The following is a 16904-nucleotide window of genomic DNA, read 5'->3' as shown; positions in this document are numbered from 1 at the left end:
CATCCAGAATGTGTTTCCTGCACTGTACCTCCTGCCCTGGCCTGGGCTTCTGGCAAGCAGAAGTCACCCCTCCTCACTGCTTCTCATTGCCCCTCATTGAGAGAGAGAGAGAAGAAAAAGGCCGGGCGCGGTGGCTCACGCTTGTAATCCCAGCACTTTGGGAGGCCGAGGCGGGCGGATCACAAGGTCAGGAGATCGAGACCACGGTGAAACCCCGTCTCTACTGAAAATACAAAAAAATTAGCCGGGCGTGGTGGCGGGCGCCTGTAGTCCCAGCTACTCGGAGAGGCTGAGGCAGGAGAATGGCGTGATCCCGGGAGGCGGAGCTTGTAGTGAGCTGAGATCGCGCCACTGCACTCCAGCCCGGGCGACAGAGCAAGACTCCGTCTCAAAAAAAAAAAAAAAAAAAGAGAGAGAGAGAAGAGAGGAGAGAGGGAAAGGGTAGGGGGTGTGTGTGTCAGGGAATTAACCGAAGTTTAACATTTCCTCAAAGATGTACAAGCATGAGAAGGCAAAAGGAGTTACTAGAGGCCACACCTGCTTCTCTGGATCTCAAGAACTGGAGAAAATTTCATTCCTGGTCCCATTCCTTAACCCACTTTACCCTACCCCCAACCTGTTCCCCACTAAAAAAAAAAAGTGTCAGTAAAAAAAGAAGTCAGTTCCTGTTTGGGTCCATTTATTGTTTATTTTGAATAGGTAATACAGTCACATGGTTCAAAATTCAAAATGTACAAAAGGGTATAAGTGTTAAGACCCTTCCCTCCCCTGTCCTCAACCTCCTGGTTCCCCTCCCAAAAGTAATCAGTGTTATCCATTTATTCTGAATAGGCATACATAAGCAATTATGTATTTATATTCTACTCCTTTCTGAAACACAAATGGGAAGTGCACTATACACATTTCTGTGGCTTGCCTTTTTCACCTGAAGATTATTACATATTAGTATATAAAGACAAACAATTATTTTTTAGCTGCATACTATTATATTGTAAGGCTGTATCAGAATTGATTTAACCAATCCTTTAGGGAAAAAAGTTTCCATTGTTTCTCATCTCTTGCTATTTCTTTGTCCCCATCCCCAATCCAGACCTCAGGAGGGACAGCAGTGATGGGGAGGGAGCCCAAGCCTGGACCAGGCCAGGCCCTGCCCCACCCAGGCCAGGCCCCTCCCCATTAGGCCAGACCCCCACCTCACCCAGGGCCCAGCTCATTTGCATGCCTGAATGTGATTGGACAGCCCCTCCTGGCTGGGTGGCTGGAGTTGTAGGGCCTTTGGCTTCTTCTCTTCTTTGATGCCCACCCTTGGTTTCCACTCCAGCCTCCCAAACAGGCTGTTGCAGAATACAGAGACCTGGCACAAAATGACCATTCTTCATTACCACTGCAGCCCCAAATCACCTGAAATGCTAACTTGAGCTGCTGCTGTCACGATGACCATCCTCCTCTAGAGAGCATGAGGCAGGCAGACACAAATGCACAGAAGCAGCTGTCCTGAAACACACCCAGCCCCAGGACAGGGGTAGGAGCAACTCCTACTCCCAGTAAGCAACAGACACAAGGGAACGACACACAGGGATTGGCCACTTGGATTAGGGGCCCCGTTGCATCCTTGAGACTTCCATAGGGCTGGAGAGGAAACGGAAGTTGATTGAAAACTGAGGGCTGGGGGAGTACCAGGGGCTGGGACATAGGGATATCCTCTCAGGATTCGGGAGAAATTGCAGGATAGGAGAGAAGGCAGGAACAGGAGGAGGAGGAGGAGGAAGTAGGCGAGAGAGAGGAAGATGAGAAGGAAAGGACCTGGATGAGAGGGAATGTGAGCAGAAGCATCCTTTCCAGCTCAGCTATGGACTTGAAGGACTGACAACCCTACCCTGGGGTCTCCAGGGAATAACCCCCTTTAAGAGTCCTTGGAGGTGGCCTAAAAAGATTCGGGAAAGCCAGATAGCAAAAAACGGAAACATCTAGGGAAGCCCTCGGCCACGGCTCCAGGCTGGGCCATGCCTGGCCTCTCTGGATGGGAACTCAGCACAGCTGGCATCAACAAAGCTGACTGTCCCCTGTGTCAGGCATCACAGGGTCAGGAGGCTCCTGGCTCAGAGGGGGATTCGAGGGAGGGCAGTGGAGGGAAGAGGGTCCTGGCGCAGGAAAGAGGGAACCAGGCTGCCGGCCCAGTGCCCAGCTGCTCCCCATCCCTCACACCCTGGCCCTGGAGCCCTTGGCCACATGCCCCATCCCAGGACCACCTAGTTGTGAGAGAAGCCCCCGTGGGAGAAGGCAGGGAGGTCGGGGGCACAGGCAGCAGCCTGGGGCAGGCAAGCCAGGGGGTTGACCTCACAGGCCCCAGCATCCTGGTCCCCTCGGAAGTATACGGAGTCGGCAGAGTAGAAGGAGGGGTCTTCATCAAAGAAGTTGTAGGGTCGGAGGAAGAAGCCCACACCGTTCCCCACAGTCACCGTGTTAGGAATGTCCTCTGCATGTGGGATATGCAGAAAACCAGCTGTCACCCAGGCCACCAAGTCCTAGCAGGGGAGAAGAAAGAGGATCACGAAGTCTGGCTTTGCTGAGGACATGCCCTGGTAGGGATTCAGCTATCTAGCCCAAGGATCATGAGTCTTTAAACATTTTTTCCTACTGGATAGAAGTCAAAGCATAAGTAGTCCATTTCATATTAGCAACACCTGCTTCCCCGTCCCTGGCTTGCAGCCTCCATCTCTTGACATTTCCCATCATATCGCCCATTGCCTATCTACCCCCAGAGGGTGACACCCACAGGCTACTTCAGCTCCTCTTCCCCTAACTCTCCAAGAGTTCCCCACAACTGAGGAAAGAAGGGTGGAGGAATAAGAACCAGCGCTTGGGAAGCAGAACCAGGCCAACATTGTGAAATTCATCAAGTCAGGAATGGGAGAAGCTTCAGATACAGGAGATGTCATTTTCCCTGGTAACTTCCATCCCTCCTGAGTCCTGGAGCCTGGAAAGGACTCAGTCCATGAAACTGGAACTAAGAGGGCTCTAAGATCTCAAGGACAGGCCCAGGGCCTCACTCAGTGTCTGCATATGGACACCCAGCTCAGGGAGGTTCCCTCAAAGGATAATGATCAGATATACTGAAGTGCAGAAGGCAGGAATCAGCACCACCCCCGAGAAGCGAAGGTGGTTTTCAGGGACCCTCCCAAGAGAAAGCAAGGCTCATCCTGTACCCCCTACCCCAGCCAGCTGACCTTTCCAGCAATGGTTTCATTGTTGATGAAGTCACTGAAATCCACAGTGGGGGCCCAAGGGTCATTCTGATTGAAAACGCTGCTGCTACTGGGCTCCTCCTCCTTCCGCTGGGTCACAGCCAACTGGTACCTAGAGAGGCACTGGTCAGGCCTCCATGGCCATTGACCTCATCCTGCTGCCTGATTATGACAAAGGGAGCTGAGTGCTTAGAGCTCAGCTTCCCCAATTGCAGTCACACAACTGACTCGGCGCTACAGAATCCCCGACGACACCCTAAGGGGGGTCAAGTCCTCCTGCTTATCCCCAGCCATTTAACAGCACAGCCCCTCTCCCATCCAAAACAGAAGAGAGTTCTCACTCCTGGGCTTTAGCCTCCAAGGGGAAAATGTGCCCATCATGGTTTCTTTGGATAACTAGAAAAACCTTCGGCCAGGCGTTGTGGCTCGTGCCTGTAATCACAGCACTTTGGGAGGCCAAGGAGGGTGGATCACGAGGTCAGGAGTTCGAGACCAGCCTGGCCAACATGGTGAACCCCTGTCTCTACTAAAAATACAAAAATTAGCCAGGTGTGGTGGTGTGCGCCTATAATCCCAGCTACTGGGGAGGCTGAGGCAGGAGAATCGCTTGAAACTGGGAGGCAGAGGATGCAGTGAGATTGTGCCACTGCACTCCAGCCTGGGCAACAGAGCAAAACTCCATCTCAAAAAAAAAAAAAAAAAGAAAAGAAAAGCCTTCCTGAGAGATCTCTCCCCTCACATATAGTGTGAGCTGAGTGTCCGCCAACACTCCTTTCCCACTCTCACTGCTCCCCTCCTCTCTGACTGCCCACCACTCACCTCTCCCAGCTGAAGCCTCTCGCCATGGAGCTCTTTTGGGGCAGCGGCTCTCCAGCAAAGCTGAGCATCTGGATGCGGTAGCCCCGGGGGTGACCCCACTTGTTGCTGTGGTTGCTGGCTAGGTACAGGTAGCGAGGGGTGGCGCCTCCCATGAGGAAGGCGGCCTGCTCCTCCGTCTCCAGCAGCTTCCGGGTCATCTGCAGCCTCTGCAGCTGGTGCTCAGGGCTCCAGGGCACAGCCATGGGGACAAAGACCATATCCTCGGCCCAGACCCAGTTGTCCAGTCCTGCTCAGGTAGGATGGGGGAGGGCCTGTCAGGCAACTGCCCCGGCCCCTCTGGACTTGCCCCCACCTGGCTTCAGAGTGGGGGCCAAAGAGCAGCCCAGAACTGAGTGTGCCTCTCCTTCTCTTCCCTCTCCCCAAGATACCTCCAATCCTTCAGCCAAAGCTGTTGACCTATAAATTAAAACATTTCATCAGGGAGTTCATTCCATTTCACTCATTCATTCTATCAACATTCATTAGCAGAGAGGACTGTACTCGTCCCTGGGGATAGAGATGAATGATCATCCTTACCCTCTCGCTTTCCACGCAGACAGGCAAACCACTGACTGGCCTGTCCTGTGAGAGAAGCATGGCCTAGGCAGCTTCCGGGTCACAGGCATACAGTTGCAGGCAAGAAAAGGGGGCAACTTTTCAGCCTGGCCTTAAAGGACATTACCAGAAGAGATGACATGGAAGGACATTCTAAGCAGAGACAAAGCGTAAGCAAACAGGAGGATGCCTGACTGTAACGTGTGAAGTGCGCGTCCAGGGACATGGAGTATTTGGGTGTAGCTGTGCAGAGCACAGCAAGGCAGGGTGGAGCTGCACTGTGAAGGAAAGAGTTTTGAGGGGGTTCTGTGGACAGGATCCCACAGGTGATGACGAAAGTGAGAGCTGAGTAAAGGGCAGGCTGGTGTGGATGGGAGGCCCTCTGGGTGCAGAGTGGCTCTTGGATCTGAAAGTAACAAGAGCAAAAACAGCAGAGAGAGGGCTGGCACCTGCAGGGCATGACAGTGTGACCTGGCGAGATACTGCAGGTGCAAAACAGAAAAAAACAAAAAAACCAAAAAACCACCTGGCAACTGACTCAACGTGGGGAAAGACAGTGAAAAGACAAAGATGAAGACTCCAAGCCATCATGTAGCCTTGGCTCTCTGTGTGACCAGACTCCAGGATCTATCCAGAATGCTCCACAGGATCCATGTGACCCCTCACACTTAAGCGAATTGTGCCCAGAGAAAGAAGGAAAATCAGGGAGGAGGGGGGTCCATCTCCAAAGGAAATGTACAACCTGGAATGACTGATCTGCACATGCCAGGGAAGTGGTAGAATGCAAAGAGATCCTCCAACACACCACCAGCACAGGCCAGACACAGAACTGAGCTGACAAACAGAAGGCTGCTCCCAGCAGCAGAGCCCATATAAGTACAAGGGAGGGAAGAGGGCAATGGGGACCCTGTTAGCCCAGATCCTGCCTCCTCCCTGAGCTTGGCCATTTCCCAAGATCTTTGGACGAGGTCACGTGGAGGAAGGCTGTAGCTTTGCATGCAGCCAGTGAGCTAAGATCCAAATAAAACTCAGCAGCCAACTCTCTCCCATCCAGCAAAAGGGGAAGCACAAAAATCCACATCTTCTTTTCTGGGATAATCTACATAAAACCCAAAGCAAATGGAAACAACTTTTCAGCCCTTCTTCCAGAAGCCTTCTCCCCACCAAAATGTCTTACCTGCTACATCCAGATCCACCTTGAAGTGGGCGCTGTGGGTGTGGACTGTACCCAGGGTGTGCTCTGAAACTTGGTTCCCATACTTCCCAGTAGCACCAAAGAGGAATGCTGAACTGATGTAGCCCGTGGCATAGAATCGGACTTCTATGGCCCCACTGGGGTGGAAGACCACATCCCACACATAGTCATAGTTGAGCAAGGTGGACATAGATCTGACGACCAGCACTGTTTCCGCAAGACCCCCAAAGTAGTGGGAGTAGAGATCTGAGTGGTGTCGCCGCAGGGGGAGGCCCTGGTTCTGTTCAAACACACAAAAGGCATCACGTATTGTCTTGGGGGCCTGGGACTCCAAAAGGAAGTGCCAGTCCACGTAGGTGGCCAGGTAGGGGCAGTCCACCCCACGGGTCAGGGGCGTGATGTACTTGCCCATGCCAAAGCCTCCATCCACATAGCGGGTCGTCATTGCTGCTGGGGAATTTCCACCATAGACGGCCAAGGCCTCTTGGAGGCTTATCTCATAAACTAGTCTTTCTCCCTGGAAGCGAACGTCAAAGATCCTTGGGCCACTGAATGCTCCGAGGCCAAAGGAGAAAGTCCACAGTGAGGAGGCCACTCGACTTCCCTGGACACTGAAGCGGGGGCCTTGGGGATAGAACTGCAGAGGGGGAGCTGGACCCGGGGGCACAGGGGACTTCAGGGACCAGGACCCACCTGTGCCATTGTCTGGGATCAGCACCACATTCACCAGGCCAGCCTCAAACTGGGCCTCCAGCTGGGCCAGGCTGTCGTAGTAGCGGCCTTGATAGAACACCTTCTGGATGGTCCAGCGGGCAGGGTCCAGGGCCTTGTGGTTCACTAGCAGCTCCAAGCCCACATGGTGCAGGAAGAACCCAGCCCCTGAGATGTTGTAGTAGAGGCCAAACCATGTGGCCCGGTCCCCTGATTGCAAACCACGGGGAGCCGTGGTCATTGTCACCAGGTTCTGTCCCCGGCGCTTGTAGAAGCAACAGTGGTGGAGAAGCCCAGAAGCCTGGGGCAGCTCTCTGTCGAAGATCATCTGGTCTATGTCCAGGTACTCTCGGAACAGCACGGGGCGTCGGTGATAGGGCAGGGGGCCTCCATGACGCTCCACAGTCACGTCCCGCGTGTAGGAGGGGTGAGGCAGTGGCCCCACCACCAGCTCACTCACGTTGGGCTGGGGTTGCCTGCCAAAGAAGACGATGGCCAGTGCCTCCCGGGCAGGTGGGGGGCTCCCCCTGTCCAAGTGAGCCAGGGCTGCAGCCTTGGGGGGCAGCTGCAGCTCCACTGAGAAGACGCAGTTGTCCGAGGGCCGGGCCTGGGCTGCATCCACCAGCCCTGGCCCCAGCCGCTGGGTCAGAAAGCGCATCACAGCTGTCAGCTCCTCTCGGCTCAGGTCTGCAAACAGCTGGCTCTGGCCAGGGTGTGTCCACGGCTGGGCACTGGGAGATATAGAGGGGCAATGGGGAAGCTGGCTGGGTTCACCCCCATCTCCACCCCTGCCCACCAGCAGGACACAAACCAAGGCAAAGATGGTGATGACGGCCAGAGTGAGGAGCACAAGGATGGTCTTCTGGTTCATTTTCCCACGAAGAGGGACAGCGGATTCAACCAAAGGAGAGCAATGTATTCTCACGCCAGCAAGACGGGGGCTCTGTTGGCTCCTGGACGGGGGGGGGCTCCCGGACTCTGGCTGAGGTTCCCGATAGTCAGATGCCTGGGACTAAGGGTGGGAAGGACACAGGAAGGCTGGGGCAAGGGGGCGGGGTGGCCGGGCTTGGAGGCGGGTCTGAACAGCTGTGATTTCCACAGACCTTACATGGTTTTGTCTTCCAGGCTCCAAATCACTCTACTTTCTGGGTCAGGGTTGGAGTTGGGGAGAGTTGGGGCTAGGTGGAAGAGGAAGGAAAATTTCAAGATAATGCAGCACCGGGAAGGAGCAGGATCTGCGCAGAGCGGCCTCTCCTGAACCCCCCACTTAGTCAGGGCCAGATATTTTCCGGTAACTTCAAACTATTGTTCTCCTTCCAAAGACCCCCACCCCCTGCCCCTTTAGCTTTCCAAATGACATTCCTTGGCCAGGTCTATCCCCCTTGCCCTCTGTCCCCCTGCGCTAATTTCCCTGGCCAGAGTCTTTAGTATTCTCCAGGGGACTCTAGATACTTAAAAGGTCAAACAATAAATTCAAGTAAAATTCCTCTAATACTTTTTATTATAAATTACATATAACATCTGTTTTACAAAATTCTACCTACTCTTCCTTTTGAATGCACATGCATAAAGAGATGTCTGATGTAATGTGAACACCACCGATTTCTGAGTAGTAGGATTTGTGGTATTTTTCTTTCAGTATTTTAAAATCATTTTTATAATTTAACATTTTAGAGATGAACAGGAAGTAAGAATTAACCAAAGGCACTGATGGGGGTTTCGTGTGAGAGGAACATTGAAGGGGTGGGAATCTGGGGAGCAGGTGTGATAAAAACACAGAGAACAGAAAGTAGAAATAGGGAAAAGTACATGTGCCTAACCACGCCCCCCGCCACACCCTCAGGACTAGAAGCCTTGGTAAGAGAAAGGGGGTAAGTCCGGGACACAGGCTGCCAGGTCAGGGAGGCAGGCCACAGGATTGATGCTGCAGAGCCCAGCATCCTGGCCCTTCTCAAAGTAGACACTGCCAGGGGAGAAGATGGAGGGGTCCTCATCAAAGAAGTTATAGGGTCGGAGCAAGAAGCCAACTCTGTTCCCCAGAGTCACTGTGTTGGGGATGTCCTCGGCATGGGGAATGTGCAGGAAGCTGGCTGTGACCCAAGCCACCAGATCCTGCAGGAAGAGGGAGGAGCTGGAGGACTATGGAAGCAAGACCCAAAGAACCACCCTTCAGCCACAATCCCAGCCTCCAGTCTCAGCCCGGCTTCCACTCTGCCCAGCCTCATGCCCATACAACACGTGGAGCAATCCATGTAAGCAGCTGTGCGGGGAGAGGGGGGAGCCAGTGTCCCAGAGCTAATCTCACCCCAGGAGGAATGACCTGTGTTGGTCATCAGAAAACTCCATGGCCTCTGAATCTGCGAACTGGAAATCAGCCATTCCCTCTAACCTCTGGCCAGAGGCTGGGCAGCCAAGATGCCATGCCCACAGGTGTCCCTTTCCTATGTCCCTAGGGCAACCAACCTCTCCTAAGAGGGTTTCATTGTTGATGAAGTCAGCAAAGGTAACTGTGGGTGTCCAGATGTCATTCTGGTGATAGATGCTACTGCTCTGTGACTCCTCCTCCTTTCTCTGGGTCACCACAAGCTGGTATCTGGCCAGGAATCATAAGAAGGTGGTTTTGGAAAAATGTCAAGTGCCTTTACTGGCCCAGGAGTCCCTTAGATCCGATTCTGTGTGAGACCATTTCCCACCGTGTATCTAACTTGGGTTTGAGGGAAGGTACAGGGATGAATGGTAGCCGTGGGCTGGGAGTTTGTCTCCAAGGACTGGGGCGGGGGAGGGGCTGTCCTTTCCTTCCACCCAGGTCAGGGCCCTCCTCACCTCCCCCAGCTGAGAGCCCTCTCCATGTCACTCTCCAGGGGTATGTGTATGCCAAGGGGGCTGTGGATCTGGATTCGGTACCCGCGCTGGTGACCCCAGGCATTAGTCTGGTTGCTAGCCAGATAGAGGTAGCGGGGTAGGGGGCTTCCCAAGAAAAAAGCTGTCAGGTCCTCCTTTCCCAGGACCTGCCGAGTCAGCTGTGGGCGCTGTAGCCAGTGCTCCGGGTTCCAGGGGGCGGCCACAGGTTTAAACACCACGTCTTCAGCTACCACCCAGTTTTTCAGCCCTGCCAGGGGGAGGGAAGGGAGATGAGTTCCACACCAGGTAAGGTCTCTGGGCCAGGTCCCTGTCTTCCCCATGATGTCCACTGTACTGGTGTGACAAAAGGCAGAGAGAGCATCAGAGCACACTGTGCTGGGAGCCAGGAGGTCTGGGCAAGCGCAAGCTCCTATCTTCTTCCAACTTGCCCTATCCAATAGGGTAACCACTAGCCACACGTGGCTACGAAAATTAAAATTTAGGGCCAGCTGAGGTGGCTCACACCTGCAATCCCAGCACTTTGGGAGGCTGAGGCGGGTGGATCATGTGAGCCAGGAGTTTGAGACCAGCCTGTGCAACGTGGTGAAACCCTGACTCTACAAACAATAAAAAAATCAGCCAGGCATGGTGGCACATGCCTGTGGTCCCAGCTACTTCGGAAGCTGGGGTGGGAGGATTGCTTGAGCCCAGTAGGTTGTGGCTGCAGTGAGCTGAGATCACACCACTGCACTCCAGCCTGGACAACAGAGCAAGACCCTGTCTAAAAAATATATATATATTCAGTTCCTCTGTCACACTAGCCACATTTAAAGTGCCCAATTGCCATACATGGCTAGTGACTACTGTTTAGAGCCACAGCACAAATACAGAATATTTCTATCACTGCAGAAAGTTCTATTAGCACTGGACTACCAAACAGTCCCTGGATCAATTTGCTTCTCTGATTCACTTTCTGAATCCCTACACTGGGCATACTTAAAGCTGTTCTATGACTGTGCCCAATAAACAGAAAAGCACATGCAGCTGACTAGTGACATTCTTTTAACTACGAAAGGGATAATGGTATTTGTCTTGGAGAAGCTAGCTGAAAAACTGACTCCCAAGCCGGGTGTGGCGGCTTGCAACTCAGGAAGCTGGTCGCAGGATGGTGCAGATCCCTTGAGTCCAGGTGCTGGACATCAGCTGGGGTAATAGAATGAAACACTGCCTCTTTAAAAAAAAAAAAAAAAAAAAAGGCCGGACATGGTAGCTCACAGCAATTTGGGAAGCCAAGGCGAGTGGATCACTTGAGACCGGGAGTTCAGGATGAGCCTGGCCAACATGGTGAAACCCCATCTCTACTTAAATAAATAAATAATACAAAAATAAAAATTAGCCAGGTGTGGTGGTGTGCTACTCTGGAGGCTGAGACACAAGAATCGCTTGAACCTGGGAGGTGGAGGTTGCGGTGAACTGAGATTGCACCACTACACTCCAGCCTGGCTAACAGAGTGAGACTCTGTCTCAAAAAAAAAAAAAAAAAAAAAAAAATCTGGGCGTGGTAGTGTGTGCCTGTCATACCAGCTACTCAGGAGGCTGAGGCAGGAGGATTGCTTGAGCCCAGGAGGTCAGGGCTGCAGTAACCTGTGATTGCACCACTGCACTCCAGCCTGGGTGAGAGTGAGAAGCTGCCTCAAAAAAAGAAACGAAAACCCAATCCCTCCCTTCCCATGGTCCCCTGCATACTCCTCCCAGCTCTGAGACTTCACTTTTGATCTCAGCAAGGTGGGAAGTACTGTCAGTCTTTTTCAGAAGCGAGCACATTCATACCTTTGTCTGGGAGTTCCTTGGAATTCTACAGCATCCATAACCTGCATCGCCTAACTCAGCACTTGGTCATACACTTTCTGCAGGTCTGGACTGTTAGTTCCTTTCAACGAGACCTATATGAAGGCACCTGGCACAGGAGGCACTGCGCTGAAGCTGGTGCCTCTGCAGCCATCCTGTGCGCTGGTGCCTGACACAGCCTCTCTGGCCCACAGCGGCAGCCCATGCTGCACACGCTAGGGATCCAATAAATGTTACTTCCCAAAACAAGCCTCTTTAATGCCAAAGATGCTGAAGAAAAACCTCCAATCAGAAGACAAGTCAAAATCCAAGTATGTCAAAGAGTAATCTAGTTAATATGATCATTTCAATCACGCTATTAGTCCTCCCTACCCTCCACGCCACTGCGAACACAAGTGCAAGTGTGTGCACACAGACACACGCAGGCACGCACGTGCCATGTCTTTAGACTTGTGGATAAGAAAACATTTTCAAAAGAAATACTAGTTTACATTGCATTATACTCGGGCAGTCATTACCTGTCCCATCTCCCACCACCCTCCTTAGTTTCCCTTAAAATGGAGAGGGTCTGGTGAGTTTCTTCTCATTTTCTTTGTGGATCTAAAAGTCTGTGAGTCTGTAAGTTCCTTTCTGTCCTTGACAAAATCTGTCAGGAACAGCAAGTCCTCAGTATGCTTTGAGCCCTTTGTGCTTGAGAAATCTCTTTCCATACTTGCAGCAAGCTGACTGTGTGCCATGAGTCAACTGTGATGACAAGAATGGGATGGCCCTCCCGACGAGGAGTGGCCCTATCCTGGGGAGCAACCCCAGCTTTGCTACCCTCTCCTTCCTAAGCCCCAGGTCCACCCCCACCCTGAAGACTCTGGACAGACTGCTTCCGACCTCAGCTCAGGACCCTGCCCTCCCCACCCCCACTGACCCTTAGAATTAGGAAGAAGCAAAGTGCTCCAACTCTAGCCCCATTGGGCCAGTTCACCCACCCAGTGTCACTTGAGGCTAAGGCAATCATGCCCAGCCATTACATTTAAACTAGTTTCACAATCACAGCAAGTCAAAGGGGCTGGGAGGGGGAACCCTTTTCACCTTTTACCAGATTCCCAGTAGCCCAGTAGCAGACTGGCTGTACTGAATATGCTCAAACAGTCCCTGCCCTGTTGCCACTACAGCTGTGGTGTTGGAACACCCCGCTCTTTTTTTTTTTTTTTTTTTTTGAGACGGAGTCTTTCTTTGTCCCCCAGGCTGGAGTGCAGTGGCGCGATCTCGGCTCACCGCGACCTCCACCTCCTGGGTTCACGCCATTCTCCTGCCTCAGCCTCCCGAGTAGCTGGGAATACAGGCGCCCGCCAACACGCCCGGCTAATTTTTTGTGTTTTTAGTAGAGACAGGGTTTCACCGTGTTAGCCAGGATGGTCTCGATCTCCTGACCTCGTGATCCGCCCGCCTCAGCCTCCCAAAGTGCTGGGATTACAGGCTTGAGCCACCGCGCCCGGCTGGAACACCCCGCTCTTGCCACTTGTTATTTCAGCTTGACCTGGGAGATTCCCTTCCCTTCCCTTCACCCCACCTGACCCCGCCCCCAAGTCTCCATCCTCATCCCCTCAGCACTCACCTGCCACATCCAGGTCCAGCTTGAAGTGGAAGGCATGTGTGTGCACCGTTCCCAGCACTCGTTCCCCCACACGGTTCCCAAAGAGGAGGCCCTCCTCTCCCCCTTTCAGGAAAGCTGTGTTGATATAACCCGTGGCATGGACCCGCCCTTCAAGTGCCCCATTTGGGTACAACACAAAGTCCCAAATGTAGTCATAGTTGCCCACAGATGACACAGACCTGACCACAAGGGCTGAGCTGGCCAAACCACCATAGAAATGATTTTGAAGGTAATTGTGGTGCCTTCGAAGGGGCAGTCCCTGGGCTTCCTCAAATACACACACAGCCCCTGGAAGCAGCTGGACTGCCCCTTTGCCCACTAATATATGGATGTCCACCATCGTGGCTTGATACGGGCAGTCCACTCCCCGCACCAAGCCTCGGCTGTTACGGCCGAGTCCAAAGCTGCTATCCAAATAGCGAGTCAGCATCGTCTTGGGTGAATCGGCACCATAGATAGACACACACTCCTGGACACTGACTTCATAGGCTACTCGCTCACCCTGGAACCGAACATCAAAAATCCTCAGGCCGCTGAACACCCCATGGCCAAAGGTAAATGACCAGAGGGAGGATACCACCAGGTTTCCTTGCACACTGTAGCGGGAACCCTGGGGCGAGAACTGAAGAGGGGGAAGAGGACCCGGAGAGTTCCGAGATCTCAGGGATGAAGCTCCATTTGGTGGGGGTAGAGGGACTCTAACCACTTCCAACCGGCCAGACTTAAACTCCCGTTCCAACTGGCCCAAGTCTGCATAGTAGTGCCCAAGGTAGAAGACCCGCTGGACAGTCCAGTGGGCAGGGTCCAGGGCCCTGTGGTCCAGTAGTAGTTCCAGCCCCACGGGGTGAAGGAAAAGACCAACCCCTGAGATGTTATGGTAGAGGGCCATCCAGGTAGCTCGGTCCCCCGAGCGCAAGCCCCGAGGGGTGGCATGCACAGCTGCCAGGGTAGAGCCATTGTAGTTGAAGGTGGACGCCAGGAAGATGGGTGCCTTGGGTAGCTCCACCTCTTTCAGATGCCTCCACATCTGCGTAAACTCAGCTCTCAGCACCGGGCGACGGTGATAGGGCAGGGGCCCGCCGTGACGCTCCACAGTCACATCCCGCATGTAGGAGGGGTGAGGCAGCGGCCCCACCACCAGCTCACTCACATTGGGCTGGGGTTGTCCACCAAAGAGGACGATGGCCAGTGCCTCCCGGGCAGGTGGGGGGCTCCCCATGTCCAGGTGGGCCAGGGCTGCAGCCTTGGGGGGCAGCTGCAGCTCCACTGAGAAGATGCAGTTGTCCGAGGGCTGAGCCTGGGCTGCATCCACCAGCCCTGGCCCCAGCCGCTGGGTCAGAAAGCGCATCACAGCTGTCAGCTCCTCTCGGCTCAGGTCTGCAAACAGCTGGCTCTGGCCAGGGTGTGGCCAGGGCTGGGCCCTATGGGATACAGAGGGGCAGTGGGGAGGCTGGCTGGAACCACCTGGGCTGGTCAGCAAAACATAGGCCAGGGCAAAGATGGTAATGAGGGACAGTGCCAGGAACGCCAGGACTATCTTGAGATGCATGGTGGATGCTGAGAGCTGAAATCAGAGTTCTAACAGCTGCTCCTTCCAGTTACTGACATCAAGTCGGGGTTTATATTCACTAGGATGGATAGGAATGGAGAAAACTCCACCCCATGGGTTGGGCAGGAATTTCTGACCTTGATTTATGTAATTCTGTTCCAATTTTCTGTCCTGTGGTTTGGCCCTGGGCACTGCTTCCACATGCATAGCCTCTTCCTTGCCCCTGAACTCCCACTGGTAGCAGTCAGTACCAACTACTGATTTCCATCATTTAGACCAGATGAAAGGGAATCTGGGTTAACGATGCTAACCTCCAGTTTCCACCCGGAATGGGTCTCAGGAAGAGTACAAACCTCGGATGCCTTAGCGGAATGTAACCTTAGCGGAAATACTTATCCTGAATCTCAGTGTCCTCAACTGTAACAAATAGATACAACTATCCTATAGATTCCTGAAGATTAAATGTGATCATGCACATTAGGTACTTAACAGCCTGGCACAGGGGAGGCACTCACAAACCTCTAGCTTTTGGTAGTCATCTCTGAAAGAGAACAGGGCAGCTGGTCCCCCATTGTTCAAGACCTTAAACTCTTTTTACAGAGACAACGAGGGGATCACTGGAAACCAGAAGGCTACTTGCAAGGTGGAAGGTGAGGAAACTTTATTTCAGAGGGAGACAGATTCCTAGGCAGCCCTCCAAGTAATTTGAAAACCAAAACTAGGAGTCTCCTCAAGAAACTGAAGACATTATTCAGGGAGAATTAGTATAAGGTAAAGAAAATGACTGGGTAGGACATGCCTTGAACCAGTTCATTCCTTACACATGGAACGATAGCAACCTCTACTGGCAGTTCATGGGTATCACTCGGGAAGGAAGGAACTAGGATCTTCTGAAAGTAGGGAGAGAAGGCAGCTTAGGTCTGGGAAGAGCTAACTTTCCCGTAATTCAGACTGAACACAAATGAAGCACCCACCCTTGCTCAGTAGGCAGAAGCCTCAGTCTTTCCACTATACTGGGGAAAAGATTCAGCTCAACTGGCATAAGGACACACAACAGGGTGGCTAGGTGTCCATGGAGGTGGGTGTCCAAGCGTGCACACGAGTACGTCCCTAGCCACCAGAGCATTGCACCAGGGTCTGCGGCTTTAGAAAGAGGTCAAAGTACCTGTATTTTTAATAATTTCTTGACATGGTAAAAGAATTTTACATTACGATCCAAGGGTGATAGGGTGAGGAGGAGGGGCAGTGGAACAATCCAACAAACAAAACGGGAAACTGAGAAACACATGGAGGGAAGGGGGAAGGGTTTTAACTGGAAGGGATCTGGAGGGTGGGTGGGAGCACTGCCCAACTAAAATGCAATTGGTTTGTTACTGAGTACTATTCGTGGGAAGACAGCATCCTGACTCCTTCTCTACAGAATACTGGGAGTAAAAATGATGCATCCCTGGTGGAAATATTATTGGGGGTTGGAAGACAGAGACAGGAAGAATAAGTCAGAAACAGACACTAAGAGTCACTGGCAGGCTGACTGCAGGTATCAACTCTCCAGCCATGGTAGAATAAAAGAGCTGGGGGCTGAAGGGGATTAACACAAAAGCTGTTAACAATTAAGTGATATCTCTGGAAGATTCGAGAGACAAGAGGCAACTCTTCTATAGATTTCACTTGCCCAGCGCGTTTCCACATACACAAACGTGTATATGCATGTGTGTGTGCACATACACATACAAACCAATGATTGCTTTCCCCGGAAGCCCGACACTATAAATAAGAGAAATAGTTCCCAAAAGGAAAGCCCAGCATGAGCAGCATCCGGACCTCACACTTACAGACACCTTCACCCCAACTGAAAACTGGCTGGGAAAAGGCAACCAGGAGTCAAGCTTTTGCAATAATGCCAAAAACGGCTGAGTCAGAGAGGAACAGGCTTTCCCCAAGCCCTCTGCTTCTCATCTCTCTGTTCCCCACCAACTCACCCTGGGTACCAAAAAGCTACAGTATCAGGAGGGAGGACGGGCCCAGGACGTTTGTCTGGGTAGATGACAACTAAGACAACCATCACCTCCTGAAAGGTATGTGACAGGGATCGTGGAGAGGGAGGATATGTTAGCTAATGGAGTAGGAGTAGTAGGAGTGTGTGTGTGCATGTCTGTATGGGTGTATACATGCATACACATACATGCATGTAAAAACGCCCATTATAAAAACATCTGAAGGAGCTTTGGAATTGACTGAAGGCCTGAGGTGTTTCTTGTCACGATCAAGATTCAAGGTGGGATGTACACAGATGTGAAGCCCTAATTCATCACCAGGGCAACTGTGGGAGGATCCAATGCTCCGCAGAGGAAAGAAACAGTAACCTCATGTGAGGAAGAGAAGTTTGTCCCCCTGCCGCACTAGTTCCTAAAAAATACCTAGCACTTTCCTTCCGGTTCCCTCAGCTTTTAACCA

The 16904-nt window shown here is 52.5% G+C and overlaps 2 protein-coding genes across 2 annotated transcripts; both read right to left on the bottom strand.

Moving 5' to 3' along the window:
• Positions 1 to 668: 668 nt before the first annotated feature.
• AOC3 (amine oxidase copper containing 3) lies at positions 669 to 7578 on the bottom strand. The gene is made up of 4 exons (XM_032163733.2): positions 5836 to 7578; positions 4065 to 4350; positions 3228 to 3357; positions 669 to 2525 (listed from the first exon to the last, which is right to left on the bottom strand). Exons 1-4 carry the CDS (start codon positions 7433 to 7435, stop codon positions 2250 to 2252), a joined length of 2292 nt encoding a protein of 763 aa, XP_032019624.1. The 5' UTR covers positions 7436 to 7578; the 3' UTR covers positions 669 to 2249.
• A 469-nt stretch (positions 7579 to 8047) lies between these two features.
• On the bottom strand, positions 8048 to 16842 carry AOC2 (amine oxidase copper containing 2). Its single transcript, XM_032163730.2, has 4 exons — positions 12863 to 16842; positions 9388 to 9673; positions 9028 to 9157; positions 8048 to 8676 (listed from the first exon to the last, which is right to left on the bottom strand). Exons 1-4 carry the CDS (start codon positions 14448 to 14450, stop codon positions 8410 to 8412), a joined length of 2271 nt encoding a protein of 756 aa, XP_032019621.1. The 5' UTR covers positions 14451 to 16842; the 3' UTR covers positions 8048 to 8409.
• Positions 16843 to 16904: the final 62 nt, after the last annotated feature.

This window comes from Hylobates moloch, unplaced genomic scaffold (genome assembly GCF_009828535.3).
Source record: "Hylobates moloch isolate HMO894 unplaced genomic scaffold, HMol_V3 SCAFFOLD_10, whole genome shotgun sequence".
NCBI classification, from domain to species: domain Eukaryota; kingdom Metazoa; phylum Chordata; class Mammalia; order Primates; family Hylobatidae; genus Hylobates; species Hylobates moloch.
This window is presented reverse-complemented; position numbering and strand designations above follow the sequence as displayed.

Coding starts and splice junctions, on each gene's coding strand:
- AOC3 (XM_032163733.2), bottom strand. CDS start 7,435: ATGAACCAGAAGACCATCCTTGTGCTCCTCACTCTGGCCGTCATCACC. Junction 4,351..5,835: donor GGTGGATCTGGATGTAGCAG/GTAAGACATTTT, acceptor CTACCTGAGCAG/GACTGGACAACTGGGTCTGG. Junction 3,358..4,064: donor AGAGGCTTCAGCTGGGAGAG/GTGAGTGGTGGG, acceptor GTGCCTCTCTAG/GTACCAGTTGGCTGTGACCC.
- AOC2 (XM_032163730.2), bottom strand. CDS start 14,450: ATGCATCTCAAGATAGTCCTGGCGTTCCTGGCACTGTCCCTCATTACC. Junction 9,158..9,387: donor AGGGCTCTCAGCTGGGGGAG/GTGAGGAGGGCC, acceptor ATTCCTGGCCAG/ATACCAGCTTGTGGTGACCC. Junction 8,677..9,027: donor ATGAAACCCTCTTAGGAGAG/GTTGGTTGCCCT, acceptor CTCTTCCTGCAG/GATCTGGTGGCTTGGGTCAC.